The sequence below is a fragment of the Perna viridis genome, chromosome 9, assembly GCF_037379345.1.
Source record: "Perna viridis isolate PV_CMFRI_1.1 ecotype Kerala chromosome 9, ASM3737934v1, whole genome shotgun sequence".
Classification (NCBI taxonomy): Eukaryota; Metazoa; Mollusca; class Bivalvia; order Mytilida; family Mytilidae; genus Perna; species Perna viridis.
This window is the reverse complement of record NC_142453.1, coordinates 29,091,685-29,116,413: the sequence shown is the minus strand read 5'-3', so window position 1 is coordinate 29,116,413 and position 24,729 is coordinate 29,091,685. Positions and strand designations below refer to the sequence as shown.

Below are 24,729 nucleotides of genomic sequence, written 5' to 3'. Positions count from 1 at the left end.
ATTTATCTTAATTATATAACGAAATGTAACGAACAATAGTTTAAGTTATCGATTTCAAATTCTTACCCGTCAAATAGGTCGAAGTGAAAAGAAACTAAAAAATCAGAAATAAAAAAATAAACATTTGTGAAATTAAATAGTTTCATGTGCAATAATTCAGGACCAATTTGAATTGCTTTAATGCTTATTTTAATATATATTTGAAATATCTTACTGTGACTTCGTTTTTTAGCGTACAATGCACAGTTTGGGCCACACTATTCAGTATAGAGAAAACGTCCCATTCTATGGTATATATTGGGGATTGGGAATTGGTATTTGGGATGACAGATGGGAATTTTGAATGCTGAGGATGGAGAAATTTCTTTTAAAAGTATTTATTGACGTGAACACTATATAAAATTAAATTTAAATTTCAGTTTAAATGATGAAGAATTTATAAATATAAACTTTCATTTGATAATATTAATATTTGATAAGAAATATGCAATGGAGATTCAATGTGGAATGAGGATGGGGATTATGGGAAATAGGGAATAGGGGTTGTATTTGGTGTAACAAGGAAGTTTATACCATCCAAGAGCTGTAAAATATTGTAATTTGTTTTCCGTATATCCAGACTACTTCTAATGAAACGAAATGACTTCCAATTAACCGACATTTTTAATCATTAATAAATAAGCGTATTCAATGAGTTGTTTGACTCACTATTAACGTTACAACAATTCAAGTTTCCATATGCCAAATTGCAAAACACCTACCTTTTATGGGATTGTTATGCTTTTTAGGTATCTTTTGGGTATCTGTATTGAGCAAAATTGAGTATGTTGTAAGAGCCTTCTCGTGATTTTCTTGAGGTGAATTTTTCTACACGAATCCTCCATTTACCATAAACGGATTAACGGAATAAATCTTTCATCAAAGTATACGAACGCAAGCAATATTATTTTACACGCACGATTTTGCATGAATTGCACCTGAGTTGAGCACGTAAGAGTGATGAATTGCACCGGAGTTGAGCACGTAAGAGTGATGAATTGCACCGGAGTTGAGCACGTAAGAGTGATGAATTTCATATGATTAGAGCCTCCACGTATTTTTTATATTGTGAAGTTTCCATAATAAATTCATTATTCATGTTTAGTAATTGCATGTGCAAATAGTGCCTTGTTAAGTTCATGTGAATATCGGGTGAAGCTCGATGCATGAATGTCATGTGAATATTATTGCCTGCGTACTTTTGATATGGAAGTCTATTTTTTACTAGATGTATTGACCTTTCCTTTTTTCAATGTAAATGGGAAATTGGAATTTCATGAATTGTTTTGAATGAAAATGACACACACATTGAAGGAAAAATGTATGATTGATTTTCCACATATCTTGGCTCAAAGTAAAAAGAAAACATTCACAGTACACGAATCAAAATTTGATTATAAGATGAAACAGATATTGCATTTGGAATACTTTCCCTTTCACATAATTTTCCATTATAACAATACCGAAATCCTAAAATCTCTATCATAATGTCTCATAATCCGTTCCCCAATGGACCATATATACAACAGATTACACGAACGAATAGCATATTATATACGTAACATGTACACTCTGAATGTTTCTTAAGCATAAAATTTCACATTTATATAAAATTCAAATCTACGTATATGAATAATACAAGTTAGTACATATGCAATATTCCATTTATCATTTAAATTGCCGTCCCCCATCGCCTGATCGACCATTTCTCCATGACATATTCACATTTCGTATTGACAATCACTATCATATACTTTTAAAATATCTTTGAGATGACATTTATTTGACTTCCTTTGTGCGCAAACGCATAGTGGATAGTCTTGTTTTAGTTCCATTTGAAACCACATTTGAATGCAATATAAAAACAAAAACTCAAAATATTCAAATATTTATTTTCTTTTTCATAATTATCAAATGATTTGTACAAAAAACCTTAACAGTACCAATCTATAAATGAATTATGTCCTTATCTTTTCGAACACATTGGAACTTGTAATGCCCTTTGAAATAAATAACGTTTTGAATGTTGTTTGGCTCCAACATTTTGAAGCCCCATGCGGTGTGGGTTGTTCGTTTTTTCTCTTACTAACCGCTGCAGACATGTCTATTGAAATTCTCGAACATAATTCAAATTCAATGTCGTTAGGCAATCGGATAACGTCGCATGAAATTATTCACTTGTACACGACTTTTAAAGATTCTTGAAATTTCTTAAAAGACTGGCTGCAGCGTTTAGAGTGAATTTGGAACGGTAGACGCTGCTATAGAGCTAGCAAAATTCTTTGGATGAATTTCGAAATGAAGGATGCTTTTCATCTGTATGAACTTTAAATATTATAGTGTAATGCAATGTGAAATGATTATGAAAAATGGTTTCTTAGAATAAATGGATGTTGGAATCTTTATAAGATTAATAAGGACATGAAACATTTTTGTATTATCTTTTCTAAGAATTGTCTCGTAATACAAAGTAAAATCACTAAATTTAAGTGATGACAAAAATATAATGACATGGAAAAATGTACAGAAACTTAAGCGGAAAAGAAAACCCTCTCACACATTTGTCATAATATAATTTACAATGGTGCAAAATGTTTACACTCTGATTCTTTTCTATCAATCCTTTTTTTATTAGATCAAGTAAATACTTCATCATACTGAAAACCGCGGATTTATTTTGGGCCTTTAATATTTTTGCGATTTATGCGATCAATTTATCACTGTCTTACATGAAACTTTCGATTGTTTCTCTACTGTATTGTAATGTTCATCAACGAAAATAAAACTGATGCAAATATTTTACGGTTAACAGTATTTTAATATAACTGAGTTATTATGAGGAATGATTTTATAAATTAATATCGACTTCTCAAATACTTAAACAGCCCTGTTTATTACACGGAGGAAATTGAGCTGAAAACTAATATGCCCATGCTGGCAATTTTTTCAACTTAAAATATCTCAAATCATGAACACATTACCCACATTCACTTTTTAGTCATTTTATACATGGAAGTTTTGGTTTAGTGTTTCATAATGTGTTAATGCTAAGATTAAAGAATACTGACGAATATAAATTTGCGTGACGCCAATATGACGCCACAACGTTTCGTTGCAATCCAGAACGTCACTAAAACTATTTCAGTATTTCGTTTGATTAAAAACGAACTGATGAATAGGTGATGCTAGTCTAAAGTAAACATGAGTAGTTTAGAAGTAAAATGTAAATATGAAAGAATAAAAATAAATAAAGGAAGTAATAAGAATGAGGGAAAGCTCCTAAATATTAAATCTTCTTGCCGCTATCCCTTTCTATTTACGTTTGTATGAAAAAGTAATGACAAAATGGATTTCAAATGTTTGGTTTTAAATTATGGGACTAAACAATACAATTTAATGTACATCCTTGTTAAAAAATCTACATATGTATAAAAGTATGAAAATATCATGCTTTCTTTGCATAAAAACATAATGTCACCTTGCACACATACAAACACAATTTGCACAAATACTTTTAAATGTATAAACTATATAAGTCTTTCACAATGCAAACATTTACTCAATATTTTTACGAAATATGGAATGAAATATTCAATGTTTATTCAACAACGAACACTTAAATGGCAAAATGCTTCATAGTAGCTTATTATTTACACTTCATGAAAATATTCCGACGCAATATGGATGCACCGCGCAAACTTTCCTGGACAAGTCATGAAATGTCAGTTTTCAACTTAAAATCATTAAAAAATGTTTTAACATGATTTTGATTATGCTATTTTAATATATGGAATAATAACATAAGTCGAAAACCATAATAAATGGGAAAACATGAACAGGCAAAGTCAATTAAGAAGGTGAACCTAGGGTAAGGGACATAACTCTTGAAATCAGTGATATGTTTGTATGATATTCAATTTCACCACAGCCTCTTAAGCTTTTGTTTGAAGCAGAATAAAACAAATCCAAGCTAATTAGATGTTTACTTATGATGGATGTAAAATTCTGCATACAAACGTTTCAATGATTTTTAAGAGTTGTGTTCCTTACCCTAGGTCAACCTCCTTAATATCTCTATTTATTCTAAATTTTCGGGGTCCCTACGTAACTGGAATGTCATTTACAGAAAAACAAAATAAAATACAATAAATTTTGTACATCAGTGTAATGTAAGAAACATGGCACACATCGCACTTCTATTAAAAATATTTATACACTATTATTTTGTTGCATATTTACATTCATGTTGGTGTGTTGTCCAGTGTTTTAGCTACAAATGAAGAAAATACAACATAAATATCATTAGAAACAAATTTGGAAAAAATACATGAGAGTAATCAAGGAAACTTAGACAGGAAAAAGGCACACACAACAAAGATAATGAACTAACCAAAATATGACGTACAAAGAAACAAAAAGTGAATGAGCCACACGGACTTCCCGAAAACAATGAATATGAACAAGGTTCATCGGTAGACTAAGCGTTTTCTGCTTTTTTAGAAACACCCGACAAGTTGCTCATAAGATGCCTTGTCTAGAGTAGACACTACAGAATGAGGATCTTTGTTTACGCCAATTAATGCACTCTTTTCGTTTGATTCAACACGAAACATTAAAGATTTGTTTATCTTATATTTATATATGTTCATCTTCGTGAAATGTTGATGATTTAAAAAAAAGTTTTATCATACTTAATGTATTACAAATATTATTGGTTTTTTTACAGGTTGGCAGATGGGAAGAATATGTTGTATGATTACAGAAATTCATGATGTTCTGAAACATTTAACAAATAAATGTTATAACCAACACACTTCACAAATAAGTTTCATCAACTGAAAGAGAGAGGCATATACAAGGAAGCAATTCAACTTTGATTTCGAGTCGTCATTTAACATAGGAAAGTGGGCAAAATGAAATCACAATGAAGTCGTTTGGAATATCACAATGAGACACTTCATGCTTTCCAATAATGGGATCAGACAGATTTTATATTTGACTTGTAGAGAATTACACAATATTTTTTTTAATTCACAATTATTTTTAAGGTGGGACGGTGTATGATTTTTGTATTTATTTTAGAAAATTACGACTTGGGTTGTTGGTGTATATATTTAAGAAAAAAACCTTATTTACCATCAATTTACATAAGCACAAAATTGTGACTTTTGTCTGTTTAGAGGATGAATTATGAAATCCGGTATCCAGAATTGTTTTACACATGTAGCGTTTTCTAATGAAATGGAAACAATTCTTATCAATTTATAACCATAAACAATCATGGATAAAGTTGATAAATCTGTGCAAATCCAAGTTCTATAAATAAAGTCTGTCTAGTTCCATTATTTACAAAGTCGAATGTCTCTCCAATCTCGTTTATTGAAATAAATACTAAATAAATAATAAAAAAATGTTATCTTAATTTCATAGAAATGTGCTTTTTCCTTATGCTTTGCTTTCTTTAGATGTAGAAAGGTGGATATAACAAGATGTTTATAATCGGAGTTACGACTTTATAATATTGGTGCAGGTGGAATGTGAAGATAAGTGTTTGAATTATCAGCAACTAACTAAACATGCGTTAATTTAAGTTTGAAGTTGTCATCATTGATACATGTATGCCCTGTTCGGCTTTTCAAAAACTATTACCAGATTCGGACAAAAATTACCTGACACTGTTGGGAGCAGTACCACACATCTTGACAAGTTGAACAAAGGTAAAGGCTGAATTTTCCACAGAGAATACAGTTACCAAAGATATGTTGGCCCTTTCCTCCAGTCTCTGGAGCTACTGCTTGTTTGTTTTGCTGTTGAATATTGTGTCCAGATATTGTACCACGGTGATTTAGTTGCTCTCGGTTGACAGTATGTTGGTGGTGATGTGGCTGCGGATTCGGTGGCACAACCTAAAGAATTAATATTGAATATACAATATTGAATTTAGTATAATTACATTTTTGTCGCTTGACTGGTATCAATAGCAATGTTGGGAACATTTTATCAACAATGTTTATGCAATGACATGCAGAAGTACTCCTAGCATATCGATATCACGGATGTAACAAAATTTATGCAATATATGTCTTTGTGATTGGAAACCCATATAGTATTATTTTCAATGCGTTTATGTATTGCCATTTGAGGAAAATTGCATTTTGAACACAATAAACTGCATATATTTTAGCCTGCAAAACAACACTAATATCTTTAAGATGGATTTTTAGCAACGAAGTTAAGCATGTTTTGTGCTGCAGTTGCACAACAAAATTCGAAAATGGGGATATGGATTTCAGACATTCAACTGTATAGACAGTATACAGATCCTTTGCAGATATACGAGGTAGGTAAACACATTCATAATCAATGCAGAAACCTGCATGGATATATAAATGAAATGTGTATTATTATTTTAATTAGTAAATTAAAAAAACAAAATCAAAATTAAGAGGAAGGTAGAGAGTAATAAAAACCAATGTAAATAATAAGAATGACAGGTAATACTATCAAAAGCGACACGTGAACGGTTAAGCAGAGAATCAATGCATTTCTCATGTAAAACGCTAATATAATTTCATTCCTTAAGTTTGTCTTTTACTGGCATTTTACCAAATATTAAAATTTCAGTACAAAACAGTATGGATTTTTTTGTAACTATCTTTGAACTTTATTATAATGATAAAAATTAACAAATTTCATTTTTAATAGTTATTTTATTGTAGGTCAGAATCATATCGATTATTTTTTTAATTATTGTTAATACAGTTTTGCGTTCTTGTATAAACTGAGTGCTATTGTTTTATAAAAGAAGATATTATTATTCATTAAAATCAGCTAGAAACAACTTCATGCATGCAAAACAGTTTTTTCCTTTTAGTGTTTTATAATACGATATGTTGAGGCAATATTTAATGGAAAATCTACGCTTCACACGCGAAAACCGTAATTCAAGACAAAACTGTCGAACTGTTGAGCTAACATTGAGTATAATATATTTTAATTTTCTGTCCAACAAAATGAGGATGCAAGATCTACGGCATCACATACATATATTGGCATACACATATACTATATTAAGGATTTCCACACGATCTGTTTTCGAATCAAAAGCATATCCCAATAATAGCAGTAGATGTATTAGCATGTTCTTTATCGTGCAGGTTGCCTTGCCACATATATTTACATATAAAGGCTGATTAATGAGGCTCTCTTCAACTTACATAAAAACAGCCATTGTCTATGATGTTAATGAATTTAAGGTGAGAATTTAATGAAATTTTGTTGTATTGATTTGTTTGCTTTGACGTTGAATTGCCAAAAAGAATAGAATATATACTTAAACAATTTCATGGTCATTTATTCCTTTTTTTATTTGATTTGTTAATAATACATTGCTAATAAATAAACTATTCAAAAGATTAACAGAGCGTTGCCTATCGAATGTTCAGTCAAGAAACATGAGCTTAGTTTCCAAGACTCTGACGAGCTTGTGGTGAACGTTTTTATATTTCAAGTTGTTTCTTTAAATCATATAAATAAACGTCAAAATCTCTCGTTTTTTTAAGTTTTAAAATTTAATATGGCTGACGTCCAAAAAATTGAGAATTCCACGTGATACACCACATTGTGTTAATCAGAAGGAATAAAAAACAACGAAGAAACATATTTAGAGAAATATGCGTTGTTTTGCAAGATAAAAGTTGTATTACAAATTTGAATTCTTCAACAAGTTTAATCTCATTTATATTTCCATAATACTTACAGATTGGTATCAGGCAAAATGTTCAAAATTCAAATGATGGGATTAAAAAATACAACACCCTGTATCTGTTATGTTTTTAATGATTGAATAGTATTGACCGAATGTTCTGATGTGCAGAATTGTAAAGGAATCAAGTTATCTTCGTATCAAGACCAAACGAAAGACCATAATAAAAATATTGCTTCATGCATCACAAAATATACATACACGTCGCTCGAAATTGTCCACACCACAACTGTCATGATAATAAAATGAAACAAATAAAACTATGAACTAAATTTGAAATAAAAAAAAAATACATAATTGAGTTGACATTATTTCTCGAAGTAAAATAATGTCTGTTAAGTCAGCGGAAGAATATATGTAAAAAAGTGTGTCAGTAGGACGAACATGATAATAACACGCGTATGCGAAAAACAACAAAACATACTAACAAAAATTACAAAAGCAAAATATATGCTTTCTTATTGCACAAACAGTGTAAGTGCGTGTATGTGTGTTTTTTTATACGTGATTGGTAATCATCGAAAGAAATTTCCGACGCAGTCATTAATGTTTCGATTTACACTATGTGACCTGTAAAGGCTTGTTTATTGAAATTCAAGTCACGTGGTCATAATTCTGTTTCACGATCTTACAAAGACTTACTAAATGGCATTTTAACAACTGTATCGAAATTTGAAATTATCTCATGTGTCATTATTTCATCAATTATAAGTAAAAAGAACAAATTGCTACTGGTAATACTTGTTTTCTGCACAACCTGTATTCGTCCATAGGAGACAAAATGATTTTCAATAACTCAATTACATATTTGATATTTAATAAAATAACGTAAATATATGTGTCATAAAAATCACATGAATAAATAGGCGTTTGCTACTGTAAATTTGTACAGTATCTGATTAGTAACCCACTTTATCTAGATTTAGTGTATATTTTTTGAATTTTTTTTCTTGTTTTCGGACGAATTCACTACCGTCATTTATGAAAATGTGTCGACAAAACTTAAAGATATATTCCATGTAAGAAACCATGGAAGAACACATGGAAAAGTCTTGGTATCACGTGCCATAAATATAGTATAATACTTTAGGTAGACATCCATATCATATCAAAATAATCAAACTAAATAATCCACTTGAAACAATTATCTTCATAAGAATATACAAGTAATATAATTAGAAATATGCAAATATATGCAAAAATGCTATTTATTTGTCAACTGTGAAATGATGAGAAGTGATTTATGATCCATGATCTAAAAGATAAACGTAAAAATAAATAAATAAGTCGGAATCGTTTCGCAGTTGAGTCGATACTGTTCCAACATGTTAGTAAAATCTGAGGATGCATGCATTTATTTTACTTATCAATTCTGTTACTTTTTGTTGTTAACTATTATTTTAAATATCGTTTGGCTTTCGTGGCAGCAGCTACCTGATTTTGTCTTTCAAAAATCGCCTGATCTGGTGACAAAACCTTATGAAGCTGTGGATGTCTCGGAGACACTTGCTGTACTACAGGATTCCCTGGAATATTTTGCTGCGTCTGCATAGGCACTTGGCTCGGAAACATTTTTGGAACTTGAAAAGTATACAAATGATAAAATTAAACATGAGTACGCCACTAAGCGTATTCACACTTGCTGACAAGTGTGAATTTATGAATTAAATCTTCAGAATTAAGAAAATTTCCGATGTACAATTTGCAATATTCGCCTAATCTCCTTTGAAGCGTTCACTTTCCTTTATTCATCTAACAGAATTCTTTACAATGCCCATCGAAATTCAATTATTGTTTTTAGCTTTTATTTAAACTCCTGTATTGTATCTTTTTCGTTTTTTGTATATTGTTTTTGAATATTATGTTTTCCGATAAATTTATAGAAAAATGCTCTGAAAGTCTTATTTACATGTTATTTAAAATCCACACTATAAGCTCCACTCTCCCTATATTTTCCCTTTAAAAATCACTATATACATAACACATTTTGAAGCTGAGAAATATTTGCTGTAATGATTTTTTTTAAATCCTAATAAAATATATTCATGGGTTAATTTTACAAAAAAAATGTAAGTACATGTAATAAATAAATCGGAAGTTATGACGTCACAATACTGTTTTTTTTTTATAATGACGTCACAACTACGTCTATTTCACACTTACGAATATTTGTGAAATTAACTACAGCATTTTATGCAATGAGTGCATTTATTATGTACACGAACGATATAATTCATTCATTCATATCTTTCGGCTAGATCCTTTAATCTCGGTTTCCGCTATATATATGACATATTATCTTTAAACAATCCTAATTTCGGGGATTTGGTACATCGCATCTACCCCAAAGAACTTGAGATAAAGGATACTACAGACACTGTAAGGTCAGCTTCATATCTTGACCTACACTAAGAAATCGATGGTAAAGGAAAACTATTGACCAAACTTTACGACAAACGTGATGACTTTTTATTCAGAAATTCAGAAACTTTTCTTTCATCTGTGCCAACATCCCTTCAGCACCTGCGTATGGAGTGTTCACATCACAACTCATACGTTATGCCAGAAACTACGCAGACTTTTTGTATCGCGCTAGAACTCTACCAAATAGATTACTGGAACAGGGTTATGTTGCAACAAGATTGAAGTCATTACTACAGACGTTTTATGGTCGTCATCATGAACTCGTGGATCGTTATGGTGTATCCATCTGCACCATGAAAACTGATTTATTCAACGGGTCATAGTTTTCCTTTCCTCTTTTGTCTACCCCGGACTTGACTTTTTATGAGCAACTCGGCGGGTGTTTCTTGAAAAGCAGAGGACGCTTACCCTACCGGTGCACCTGGTCCATGCTCCCAGTTTTTAGTGGAGTCCGAGTTGCTCATTTGCTTTTGTTACTTCGTATGTATTATTTTAGTTACTTTATGTTCTTTGTTGTATATGTCTGTTTTCCATGTCTGGTCTTTGTCCCAGGATTGCATTCTTTTGATTACCGCTATAACCTTGGTTTCCTTGATTACCCTTCATAGATAAATAAGATGCTACTCGTTATCTGATAAATTTGTATCTTTTCTCAGAATTTTAATTTGTTGGATAAACCTAATTACGTATTGGTAGATCACATTTACAACATCAAATGAATTATAAATAAATATTTTGTCACTAAAACTTATTTCATTTCGGAGTAAGCAATACAAAAATCGTAATACATATGATTGTAATGATAAGCATGAGTCACCGTCTAAAAAGGTAATAAATTTATTTTTATTAGAACAAAATGAAATATTAGAAAAGTTAAACTTCAATTTGATATATTTTTTTTTAATTTTGATTCAATAAAATGTTTTGCTAACAGGTAAAAAAACTAACCTTCGTTTCCTACCCTAGATCGAGTAACTGGAACCATTCCATGTGGTGTCATTTGTACTACGTGATGAATGGCGCCTTGTGGAAGATGACCGGGTACTCTAGGAGCGTAGTGCCCAGTATTCATTGGTATTGCATTAGGTTGTGCTTGCCGAATATGTTCTTGCTGTTGTTGTTGAGCACTTGATATTGGGTTAGATTTTGGCGGTTCATTTGGTCTATTTATTTGACTACTTGGTATTGTTGCAGCACCAATTAATCGAACACTTTGCGGCAGAGGATTAAATTGTGGCAATGCACTAGATATCGAACTAAGACTTCGACCATTTGTAGTGGTATCACAGTTATTGGATGTTTTCTGCAATGCGGTCAGAATATTGTTGCTGGAGTAAGGCGGGGGCGGTGGTTGAACTGGTTTTGCCCCAGAATGAGCAATCTGGCGCTGTGGGGGTGGTACAGCATGATGTGGTATAGCCAGTTGCATCATTCTATTTCTTTGAGTGGTTTCCACCATATTTTGTGTCGGAATTAGTTGCGATCTGTGATTTGTGTTCTCTGGTTTCGATATTTTGAACTGCTGGTAGTCCTGTTCAAGCTTTGATGCTTCCAACTTTTGTCTTCGTTTTAAAGCTTCATTTAGTTCATGTTGAATCTCATTCTCTGCATTGTTTAATCGTGGTGATGTTTGAGTTCGTTGAACTGAAATAGGACTTTTTTGAGACATATGTTGGAAGTTAGTACGTGGTACTGCAGACGTATTAGACTTATTTATTTGAGGAGCCAACGATATAGGTAAATTACTGGCTACTTTGGAAACATTTAATCCTGCACCAGGAATACCTGCTGAACCTGTCATTCGTCGCAAATTTATTGGAGAAGCATGTGCTCTATCTTGTAAAGGTGCCGAAAGAGCTCTTGACGTTTCCACTTTTTGATTATTGCAGGTTTCACTCCCTTGACTTTTAGATCTCTCAGGTTTTTGGAAAACCTTTTCGGGGTGCTCAAACGGTTTTTGATCATGGGCGTTTGCAACAGAAACTTCTGCGATGTTACTTTTAAAACGTAATGGAGGAGAAAGTGGTCGTTTACGGGAATTTAACGTCCAACTAGATCTGAGATGGGGAACAGGATTTTGTTCCATTACTTTCAAAATTTCCATTGTATTTTCTTTCTTGTTTCCTGAATGGGCTGGTGGTGGAATTTTAGAATCTTCTTTTTGGATAACTGTAGTTTGAGTAGCCGCTTTGTTGATCTTATCATTTTTATTAATATCCGACTCAGAAGCCGCAACCGATGGTGCTTTAAAAGTTTTATTTTCGTCGGGAACATGTTGGGTTTGTCTAGATGGGGCTAACGGCGATGACAACAACAAGGATCGCAACATTTCTTCCTTTTGTTTTAACTCGATTTGAAATCTCTCCGTTTCTCGATTCAGAGCATCAATCTTCCTTTTAAGTTCTTTTATTTCATTGTATGTGGCATCAACTTCGGGACCTAGACCTAGTAAATGTTTTGCTTTTAGACCAACTCTATTTGGTTTAGAAATGGCTGATACAGGGACTAATGGAGGAATTTGAGACACATTAGCTTCGCTAAATCGCATTTTTTTACTTAAAGGTTCACTTGCTACATTTTCAGATGATACAGGAGTAGTGTTATTTGATATCATCGAAGATGTTGTAGACTGTGCAAGTGCTGCTGGTGTTATACTTAGTATTGATTGGTCACACTGAACATTTGGTAAATTAGAAGCACATTCGGAAACATAACTTGATGTTTTAGGACTCAGATTTTGCGGAGTGGATTTCAAGCACTCTGTATTTATAGTCTCTGCACTTGTATTCGCATTTTTGTCAATTTCTACTCCTTTATGTGCCACTTCTTCTGATTGGTGAATACTACCATCTCCATTACTTTCATCTCCTACATTACTTGATTTGTGTTGAGTATCGTGTGCTATACATTGTGAAGTGTTAAAATCATCACAAGTTTGATGTTCAAAAACACAATTTGATTGCTGAGTATCGGGGGTGATAATAGTGTTTTCTACACCGTCCGCTGATGGAACATTGACACCTGATATTTCCATCATTTCATCAGTTGCAACAGCAGGAAGTTTTGATGAGCTATTGTCATTATGAGAGGAAGTTGATGCATTTACGGTGTTTTTCACTTCTTCAATGTCTTTATCTGCTATATCAGTTGTAATCGTAAGACTAATGTCTTCTGTAATAGGCGCTGCTAAAAATATCGAAAATATTTCATTTTGTCCATTGATCACAAATTGATGCAAAGTTTTTTTTGTTTTTTGTTTTTTGTTTGTTAAATCAGAATATCTCCCGTTCGCTCTTTCCAATATAGGTCAATATCCAATCATATTACTTTACGAAATACCGATAATTACGTCAATCTGATAGATTTATTTACTTAGAAAGTACTTTTGTTCGTGGGGTACTAATATTCGCAGTGTTAGTGCGTAGGTCAAACCACGAAATTCGGTTTCCAACGAAAAGGAGATTTCTATTGATTTGTATACTGAAAACCTCAAATGCACCAACTCATAAATACACTTACTTGTGTTTCTTCCCTTATCCACGAAAATTGTTATCCACGAATTCAAGTACTTTCACAGTAAATGTTTTCATACAAAAGTTTATTCTTTTGACTTCCACTCGAATATTTGTTCCCTTGATTACTCTTTACTACTTAAAAAGTTAATTTCAACATACTTCAAATACATTCCTACCTTGTTCCATATCTAAAGTGTAGTTATCATTTGTTTCACTTGTTGAGACCTCTAAATCTGTTTCAGTTTGAATTATTGTGTCCTGATCAGCATGTTGTTCTGTTGTCCCTTCTGTATCAATGGTATTTATGTTTGCCATATTTTCCATGCTGCACCTTAATGAAAAGTGATGATTTGTTTACCAAAAAAATGAACAAATTGGTCTTTACCATCAGCAATCCTTCTTAGTAAATTGCCACACAATTTAAAAGTCAATATTTTTAAACTGCAGTCTTGAGTATTATCTAATTGAGTTTTGTAAATCTTTAAAAAAAAAAAAAAAAAAAAAAAAAACAATCTGACGTAATCGATTTTCAAAATAAATAATTGTTTTCAACTTCACTTGCTTTTATATAGTGCATAAAAACTCTTAAAATCGTTTCAAATTCTATACTAAAAGACCTATAAAATTCCAATTTGATCGAAGACAATTTTTATTATTCATTTCCATTTTGAGTCTTTAGTGTAAATGTGAAAACAAACAAAGAAACGAAAGTCAATCTGGACAGGCTAACCAACCAAGCCAATTAACGTTAAGCATTTGAATATTTAAGGAATCACAGTTATATTTTTTCAGTCAAGAAGAAATAATATTAATCACGTGGTGCACACAAAATGACCTGCGTATCAGGTTATTTTCAAGTGTGCATCATGGACATTAAAGTTATTTCAAATATACCGAAAACTATGACAATCATTCCTTAAATATTCATATGCTTACAGTTGCTTAGCTTGGTTAGTTAGCCTGACCCGATGGATTTTCGTTTATTTGTTTTTAAAAGGTTGATTTCCTAACAATCACGTATAGTCTGGTTTTAGATATATAAATGATTTCATGTAACAGGAATTCGCTATGTGTCAGGCGTCAATTTTACAAAAAGTCGTAAGTGTGAAATTGATCATAAGCTATGACGTCACAATGCTATTTTAGGTTGTGACGTCATTATTTACGATCAATTTTATACTTACGACTTTTTGCGAAATCGACGCCAGAATAATCAAATTACTCTTCCAATACACAAGCGTATCTACACGAATAGAAATATATTAAACTAAAAAGGTTTTCTTTTTATTTGTTTGGATACAATTCTAAAAAGTATTTCGTAGAATATAGTCTGCAGACAAAGAAACATGATTTTTAAGATGTTTTTTCGAAGATAACGCTGCATAAATCAGTATGGTGATTTAAAAAAATAAAATTCGGGGAACATTTGGTTTATTTCTAAAAAGAAACATTCTTGACTCATATGCTTTTGATTTCAAGATAAAAAAAAACAACATGATACAGCTTTGATACTCGCTAATGAATACAGTACATTTTTAAAATATACTTCTGTTTTTGTATTTCTTTGTTTTTTGTTAATTTGTTTGGTTTTGGTTTTGAAAGAAACAATTTGGATTTTTTTACTAAATAGCTGAAAGTGTTCATAAATCAGCTATATTTAAATTTTCATTTTTTACATTTTCGTCAAATGAACAATATTTTGTTAAAAAAAAGGTCAATATCAAAACACTTACCTTTCACTGGTTTCATCTGGTTGAGAATCAACTATTTCAGGTACGATATCAGACGGTTCTGCTCCATTTATCAAAGCAGTATTTCCAGGAAGACAATGGTTCTTCTGCGTAAGGATTTGCACATCCTTATTGGTGCATGAAATATCACCTGTTTCCGTCATATGCTCGTGGTTTTCAGTTGGTTTTAGATCTGGTTCTTGTTGCACTTTTACGCTAACATCAGTGTACTTCTTCTCGAGCCAATTAAAACGTGGAAATTCTTGATTGATTCTATCCATATCAATCTTACTGTCGGTAGTTTGGTTTTGCTTTCCTTGTCGTCTCCTTTTAGGTGGTAAAATTGTCGGAAGATCATCTTCATCTGAAAAAATAAAAACTCTAGTTGGTTTGGAATAGATTATTTTTCAGATATGGTTGAATAGAGACATCCGTCAAATGATGAAAATGCTTGCAAGTTGTCGTTTTTTATTGCTTTGGGTAAAATATCAAACATATATTTCTGTACTTGTCTTTGACGATATCTCATCTACATATTTACACTTTATGGTTTTTGAATCATTATAAATACCTTTTAATGCATATTATTTATTCGACTTTTGAATAATTTATGCCTAAGGAAACCCGCTCGTTATGATAATGGAACATTCATTTAAACTTTTAACATAAAATATCAAGACAATCTGGTAAATTGAAAACATGCCCTACTGTTTTCACGTTTTCCTCTTCTCTAAATTTTTCATTTTTAGTGTTTTAATAGAAGTACAGGACCATTTTATATAAACTGTATAATAAGCTACTTTCACTTCTTTATGTCTAAAATGTCATTATGCATGATGTTACTATGGGAATGCGATCTTTTACCTCGATATAACTCACCGGAACTGGATTTGACTTTCTTTTTCGACATATTAGGTTTTGAGCGCTTTTTGTATACAACTTATTTTAATCTTGAACCTCCTTAATATTTGGTTCTATTGTTGCAGATAAGAGCTTGCTCCTTGAATTGTGTATACAGCGTACTGACATTTTCAATATTTGATATCAAATATTGAAAATGTCAGTACACTGTATACAAAATTCAAGGAGCAATCTCTTATCAGCGACAATTGGTATTTTGGTAATTTCATAAGATTATCCGTAACATACTTTATGTTATACACTTTCTGTCAAAAGAGTATACACGCACAGACCAATCAAACAAATACGAAATAAAAAAAAATACTTCAAAATTGCAATTAAAATGTCATTACAAATTCGTAAGAACAACACGTTCCAGGAAGAGAGTTATTATTGTCAACTTCTATTAAACATTACTTAGATTACTGATTGTTAAACAAACAGGATTTGATCATAGGTGTTCACGATCGCAATAATAAGTAGTTAAAATAAATATTTACTTTATAAACGGCTTATTATGTTTGCTGTGCAGTTCAACTTCCTTACTTCGTGTTTGCCTGTTGTTTCCCTTATCCTTGCTTATTCTAAGCATTTTCAATTTGTTTGGTACTCTTAATTTACTTCAAATTCAAAGTCAAAGTAGCATCCAAATAGTACCGTGAGTCGTGTAAGTAGACTCCGATTTTGCTCATTTTCTTTTGTCCTTTGTACGTGTCATTTTGGTTCTTTGTTGTGTGTGTGTTGTTTCCCCTATTTAGTCTCTGACCCTGGATTTCAGTCTTTTGATTTCAGCTCGAATACTGATTACCTTGATTACTCTTTGACAGTTTCTCAGCATAACCTAGCTTTATGTGGTTTTTCTTTTAAAAGTCGTTTCGACTGCTGCATGCCGGGAATTGTCGTGTTTATGGAAGTATTTTGATTGTTTCTTAACATAGATATACAAATGATGCGTTATGATAACGTGTATTAAGTGATGAAAGATATTTTTCAAAGAAAATAATTTTAATTATACTATTATGAATGAAAAAATTGGAAACTCATCTGAAGACTTCCTATATAAATGATACGCGACATCACGAAAAGGTTACAAAAATGAATATGTCTCATTTAGAAGACTATTTCTATTCAAAAAGCAACGATTAAATGTTTACAGCCTTTAACCATCTGTTTCATGTACATGTATTCTGGACAGTTACTTAGTCATACAAGCTCGCACAACGCAAAACAACTTCTTTTCCTACACATATGTGAAGCGTTTTTTTTTTTAATAATTATGAATGCCAATAACAACACTATAGACCCTTTTGTGGTAAGTTGCTGAGCATGCTCAATATACACTTCCGCGAGGTAGGGCTTGGGTAGAACAAAAGAATTTTCTTCGCGGAAGTGTATATTGAACATGTTCTATGCATGCTCATCGACTATCCCAACGTTAGCACAAAAGGGTCTATTTGAGAAATGTACGGTCTAATGAATGATACTAGATCATTTGTCTGTACTACTTTATACCCATGTTTGCCATAACTCAATATATTCCCTTTTTATTTCACCGATGCACAAACTAAATGGTATATGAATACAATTTCCTCAATTTATTCCTAATTTAAATGCAGTCACAAACCGTGTCCAAATAAATTGAATTTCATTTATATTTTATCAATATAATTTTCCAATATGGATTGGTGATAAAATCTATGTTGATCGCTAATTTAAGTGACCTTGCAGGCAAATAAAAAATATGAATTTTTTTTTCAGCCACTTATTCAGGGGACAGGTTGATCCGTTGGGTCTTATCATGCCTCGGAAAGAATAAAAAATGGAGAACTTTGTTTATCATTATGGGTTTCATTTTGAAATTATCTTTAAAATTTTAAATTGTCCTAACGCTAAAGTTTTTGCATTCTTTGTTGAATCATTAAAGTCGGCTATAAATATATTAAAATTTTCAAAATGATTTTTAAGTAAAATCAGAGCAAAAACGAAATTCTTGTACCAAGTAAGATATGGGTAACATTGTAATATATGTAAAAACTTAGACAACCGTTTAATTGAAAATATATATACAGCTGTTTCATGAATTCGGCAATATTGATTAAAAGCATGTAACTTCATTTCATATTGAAATACGGAAGGATTACAATTTTCAAAAGGAATTATATTTTTGTAGTGAAATGGATCTGCAAATGAGACATAAAACTTTTCATATCATATATAAAATTTTGTTTGGGTAACACAGGTACAATGTACTACAAAATTTTGTATGTTTATTTTGTCTAACAATGGCCATATTACAAAAAAAATACCGCCGTAAACTAAACATAATGTCCTTTTTGAATGTGTATCAATCGAATACTTGAAACCTGAAAGTAATGACATCAACAAATTCGTCATAGTTTACTATATGCAAATAAACTAATATGTCGATTAATACTTCATCACGTGTTTTGTTCTAACCATGCGATTGGTAGTTAAGCAAGCACGAAACAGTCGTCACCTACCTTTCAGTGGATGCCAATCCTACTTAAGGTGCGCTGACAACCATCCTCATGAGATGTTTACATTTATAAACATTGAGCGTTTTTAAGGTTTAATAAATAAGACTTTGTAAATTGATAATCGATAGAACTATAAATCTAACATGTGGTTCTTATCAGAATTATCGTGTAAAGATAGTAACCCAATGACAAATATACACATGTTAGAGTCTCATTTTATCAGTTTACTTAAATAAAGTATTTATTAATGTGGACATTCAGAATGATAAACCTTATGAACTAGCACGTATATCAAGCGCTTCACGATTTTATTTAGTATTTCAACACATTGTCTATTTCTTTAATCAACTGTAGGAAATAGATGATGATGAAAAATTTGTTTAGATGAATAAAACATCTGAACAACAGAACAAGAGAAAATAACTAACCAAACAGACAACGGAGCTTACGATCAGACAGAGGGCTGGTACAAGATATACAAATGATAGATGACTCGAACAAACTGCCACACTAAAATATTTTTTCCGCAATTTTGACCATATGACGATAATCTAATTAGACTGTTTATTTCTCTTTTAGGCAAGATAGGTTATTTTCTATAACCTCACATGGTACAATGAGTCATTAACAATGATCGGTCCATAGTGTCCGCAATTCAAATAATTTCACACTACACAAGGCTTTGATGAAGGGACAACTCTTAATTTTGACTTTATTTGAAATGAAGTTATAAGGATTGTTTTTGATGAAAAAAGGGGAAAATCACATGCGATAACAACACAAATCAGATAAATGTCATGCAAGGGTGTATTCATATTACGTCATAAGTGGTACTTATGACGTAAATTGAATTAATAGTACAACTGCATAAAGCTTTTATTGCTCTGTTATTATTTTAAAAGGTGTAAAAAAGAGTGAGACTACTTATGACGATTTTGAAAGATGAAATTAATAGTTAGAATACATATGACATAAATTAATTCAAAGGTGTAATAAACAGGTATACTTTAGTTTGTGATTGTTGGTCAGTGATATTTATATCTCATTTTATTCTGACGTGCTGTAAACAATACGCAAAATATCGAATATTTTGTATAGATTATTAGTTTTATTTCACCAACATTACAACACTATTGGCTTGAAAACTTTCTCGAAGGATTATCTTCTCATGAGGTAATGTTATGAAAATGAACATCATAGTTAAACAGTTAGACGTACTTTAATGTAAGAGGAACATTTTCGTATTTAAATAGTTTGGGATACCTTTTTTTAAGGAATGACTAGTTTATTTTTCCGTCTATGAAGAAAAAACCGGAATCACGTAGTACACACTAAATCCTCTGTAGCAGGTTATTTTCATGTGTGCACCATGGGCATTGACATTATTTCAAAAGTACCGAAAAAAAAAAAAAGCAGTCACTCGAAATTATTTTTTAGTTGATGACGTCACCGTCATATTACAAAATTTGGTCCATGAAATGATAAATTTTTTTTCATCCAATCAGAAAGCGTGTTTGCGTCTCAAATTAAATTAGTTCTAGTTAAAATTAATAACAAAATAGATAAAAAGGCGTTGTATCATTTTCAATCGCCTTTTAAAACATTCCGTACAAGGTTTTATTTTATCGACAACGGTTATCGAAGCCGTGCTATATTTTTGCTAAATCAATTTAAAACAAGATAATTATCATTTCATGTACATAGGTGACATGACATACACTTTTCACATATTTATCTTGAAATAGTTTTCAGTTATGTGAATAGTATATTGTTTAAATATTATTGACTTATAATATTCACAATCAGAGTCATGGTATTTTTCTGAAATTTATTTTTTTACATCATTGTACTTACGTAATGCACTGTACCAGTTTTCATATAAATAGGTAGAGAAGATTATGTTTGGGTATAGTATTGACAATGTTATAGCTAAGAATTGATTTGTCAAGGGTTAAACGAATGTGACTAGATTAATTCATTGGCAGTGCAACGTGCAAGACCTAGACTTTGAAAAGGTCTTATATACTAAAAATAATGATATGGATTATATTACTGAATATTTTGATATGTATCCAAGACCAGGCATTTTGGGAAAATATACATCTGCTGTTGCTGTCGAGACCTAAAATCGAAGTACTCGAGCAAATTATGAATATACATAAGACGAAACGTAAAACATTCCTTTAATTTTCATCTAAGCACCGTTCAACGCTCAGTTGAATGAAAGGTAATGATTTAAATCTCATGTATGTCGAACAATATTATGTATGAAAATATAGCACTAACATCAGAGATACCAGTCAAAATTATAGGAAAAGGAAAAATAATCTTTTCCCGTCATGATGCTTGTGAGAACTTTAATATGGAAAGTCATGTACAGTTACCGCCTCCAATGGAGAGGTCAGTCCTAGACAGGTTGTCTATATATAGATTAACTTTCCCTAGAATATACTCCATAGATTTATTTTAATCATAGCCTCTTGCTGAATTCAAGTGGATGTTAAGACTTATTTGACTGTATGAATTTTAGCAGAACATTAACTTCTCCAACGATTAATTGGGACAATCGTATACCCTAATTTTTTATTTTGACTTTTTTGAATGTACAATGAAACGTGTAAAAAACCTAACCCTTTTTGGACTTTGAAATTGATTCGATCAAGGCAGGTGATTGGTTTACTAAAGTTCAAAATACAATCAAGGTTAAATAAAGAGACTTCAAAACTTATTTGGTGTTACAGTTTTTTTTCGGATTTTTTAGGACTCGGTTTTGACAGGTTCAACTGTATGTACCTGTGAATTGAATTTGTTTCCATTTGTCGCTTGGTTTTATTCACAACTTTATAATAGTTTAAAATATTGATTTATAAATTCTTCATACACGCATATATGATGTTTTACAACATCAAGCTGTTGCATTACATATCATATAACATTAAGCATTATAATCGATTAACAGACCTTTTGTTTCGATATTTATTTTCGATACAAAAAAGGGGCGTTTGTTGTAACAGAACCTCTCACCTTTTGGCTTTTTCCGTCTTGGCTTCGGAAATATCTTATTGATATTTTTCAGAACGTTATCTTGTTTTTCGTCCCTTTTTTTCCTTTCTGCTTTTCCCTTCTTTTGTCTTCTTATTTTTCCGTTTTTGTTCTTGAGACTTTTCTTCACAATATTTCGAGATATCGTTAAATCGGTGTACGTGACAGAGTCACAGCTAGTCAGGGCTTGGTCCCATTTTGTGGATGTGAGTTTGATGCCACTACTAGGTCTTCGTTTTGGTGATTTATTGTTTCTACCATTCTTTTTGTCTGATGTTTGTTTCCTTTTAGTTCTTACGTTTTCGCCTACCTTGACAGTATGTTTTTGTATTTCAGTTTTTATCACTTTAGGTTTAACGTTCTTGTCTTTTTCGTCTATTAAAAGTCTATTTTCTTCGTTATCCGACGTTTCCGTAATGGACAACATATCTTCAGATATGTCGATGTTATCACCCCGATAAGGATATAGACTTTCCAAACATTCCATTGTCTCAGGAGTTTTTACTGTTTTTTGACGGTCTGTTTCTAGACTGATAGATTTGCTCCTTTGCCTCAGTAATTCCTGTGTTTGTTTGATTTTCGTTGGACTACATACAGACCCCCTTTTTTTATTGCATTCCCTTCGTTCCTCCTCGTCGTCGTATATGACAGTTGCATCACTATCATATCCGTCATGTTGATAAAGAGGTTTACGTGTTACCTCTTCACGTTCTTGTTTGATGTTAAGTTTTGATTTCCTTTCTCGTGTACTCTCTCCATTCTTTTTCGATTTTGAATTTTTGACTATATCGGCACTTACTTGCGAGTGTAAAATAATTGTGTTTGCTACGTCTCTTATAACCTCGTTTCTTTTACCGTTTTTGTTGTCAGTATTAACAGGTTCTTCTTGTTTTTCCTCACTATGTCCGGTGGTTTCGGGCAATACAGCCGTTTCAACGGTCGGAATATCATTTGTTTCATTTTGGTGCTTTTGCACTGAGACGTCAGAAGATGACTTTTCGTCATCGGCATTTTCATCAGCCGTGTAAGTGGTAAAAGACACAGAATCATTATTGTTATCTGAGGCAAAATCATTACTTACTATTTCCTGGTTTGATTCTTCTTTAGAGTTTCTGCTCTGTTTATTACTCTTTGTATCTTTAGAATATTCAGTTTCCCCAATTGAATTTTCAGGTAAAAGTAAAGGTGGACAATTCTCGTTGTACGAATTGTTTCCATTATCAGTTTCTTCACAAAGTCTTGGCAACTCACAGTTTGAAACGTTTGCATTGTCAACGGGGGGACTTTCACAAGGATTGCACATTAAATCTTTCCCTGGACTGACATTTTCCGGTTGACCACACGAAATGCTCATTTCCATTAAACTGCTTTCATTACCCTCTACATTGTTTTTCTCCTTATTGTCATTTAATATGTCTCTATCTTCACAACTTTTATGATCAATATTAACATGATTGTCAATATCTAATGCATTATTAAGTTTACACGACATATCAACTTGTGCGCATGATTGATGTTGTGTACATTCATCGCCAGATGTTGCAGACAACCTGCCCGGTACAAAATTCTTCAATGTTATTTTCAGTTTTGTAACATCTATATCACTTATCAGTTTGCTTGGTAGTGGGTTGGCCATCAATGTATTTTCTTCGCGCGAAATATCTCCCTTTCCACTGATTTCATCCGAGCTGTCGCCGTTTTCTTTCCCGCCATTCAGAAAAGCACTATCTTCAGTTTGACTCAAACGATTTTTTATAGGAAAAAATAAATGCGATTCAAGTAAGGACAAAGCATTTCTTGACCCGTTTCTGTCTCCTCCCTGTCTTACTCGTCTGAGACAAATTCGTGGAGCTTTAGGAAAGTATTTAGGACATCGAGAATGTAAAAGCAAATCTGTTGATGAATTATTAAAAGAAGTAAAGTCAGAGACATCGAGCTGAAAAGTTTTGATAAATCGCGTCTTTTTATTGATCGACCCTTTTGGTCTCCCAGGTCGACTTTTAATTTTCTTTTGTACATTTCCTATATCAGTTGTAGTAGTCATTGTTAATTACAATAATTTTACCATTGGAATCCTTAATTCCGTCGTTTCCTGAAAAGAAAGCAATAATTATTATGATTTATTATCTATGTACATGCTAAAAACTCCGATATTCCACAAAGAAATAAAATCTATAATTTTACTCAGACTTCCTCCCACCAAAATATTATAAAATTGTTCTCTTGTGACAGTAGTGTTATAACGTTAATGCAGATTTAGTATTTAAATACAATTCAAATTGTATTTTAATATAGCAGTGCATTTTATTTATATAATAAAATTGTAATAACATAACAAACGAATAATCACTGGTTATTATGAATAACCAAATAAAAATCATGCGTGCTAAAAATCCTTGAAGGTTTAATTCGTGCACGGAACACGTTCTACACACTGATAAAATCAAGGCGGTCTTCGGCCGCCGTGATCATATATGGGTTATTCAGTCTTCACAATTGAATACCACAGTATGATATGCTTAATAATCCTAAACATCCTAAATATTGTTCCTTAAATTCTACTTATTTATTTTATTCTATAAATTTATCTATTGTTAAGGGAAAATCATGGGAATCAAAATTCTAGCGGAAATATTACGAATATAATCCAAGGACAATGATCAGGCATGGAAAATAGACACACACAAGCAAGAACATAAAATAACTTAAATAATACAAACAAAGTAACAAAAATAAATGAGCAACTTGGACTCCGCTAAAAGCTGGGAGAATTGACCAGTTGCACCGGTAGGGTAAGCGTCCTCTGCTTTTCTAGT

The 24,729-nt window shown here is 31.9% G+C and overlaps 2 protein-coding genes across 14 annotated transcripts in view; one reads left to right on the top strand and one right to left on the bottom strand.

Moving 5' to 3' along the window:
* Nucleotides 1–7,858, top strand: part of LOC148607670 (putative amine oxidase [copper-containing]) — a 39,776-nt gene extending 31,918 nt beyond the window's left edge. For 2 of the 6 annotated variants that reach the window (XM_088546911.1, XM_088546914.1), the window contains one exon: nucleotides 4,766–7,858. The gene's annotated coding sequence lies outside the window, so the exon portion shown is untranslated. Of the gene's footprint in view, nucleotides 1–232; nucleotides 374–4,765 lie in introns of all 6 variants that reach the window. The other 4 variants (XM_088546916.1, XM_088546912.1, XM_088546913.1 and 1 more) reach the window with 4 other exon arrangements.
* LOC148607667 (uncharacterized) overlaps nucleotides 1,912–24,729 on the bottom strand; it is a 79,186-nt gene continuing 56,368 nt past the window's right edge. For 4 of the 8 annotated variants that reach the window (XM_088546905.1, XM_088546904.1, XM_088546903.1 and 1 more), the window contains 9 exons: nucleotides 21,896–24,005; nucleotides 15,477–15,837; nucleotides 13,920–14,074; nucleotides 11,177–13,414; nucleotides 9,239–9,384; nucleotides 8,006–8,033; nucleotides 7,257–7,273; nucleotides 5,709–5,945; nucleotides 1,912–4,309 (listed from right to left, as the gene is read on the bottom strand). In XM_088546905.1, coding sequence (XP_088403031.1) covers nucleotides 4,259–4,309; nucleotides 5,709–5,945; nucleotides 7,257–7,273; nucleotides 8,006–8,033; nucleotides 9,239–9,384; nucleotides 11,177–13,414; nucleotides 13,920–14,074; nucleotides 15,477–15,837; nucleotides 21,896–23,957 — 5,295 coding nt within the window. In that variant the 5' untranslated portion in view covers nucleotides 23,958–24,005 and the 3' untranslated portion in view covers nucleotides 1,912–4,258. Of the gene's footprint in view, nucleotides 4,310–5,103; nucleotides 5,946–7,256; nucleotides 7,274–8,005; nucleotides 8,034–9,238; nucleotides 9,385–11,176; nucleotides 13,415–13,919; nucleotides 14,075–15,476; nucleotides 15,838–21,895; nucleotides 24,006–24,729 lie in introns of those variants that run through there. The other 4 variants (XM_088546907.1, XR_015915474.1, XM_088546908.1 and 1 more) reach the window with 4 other exon arrangements.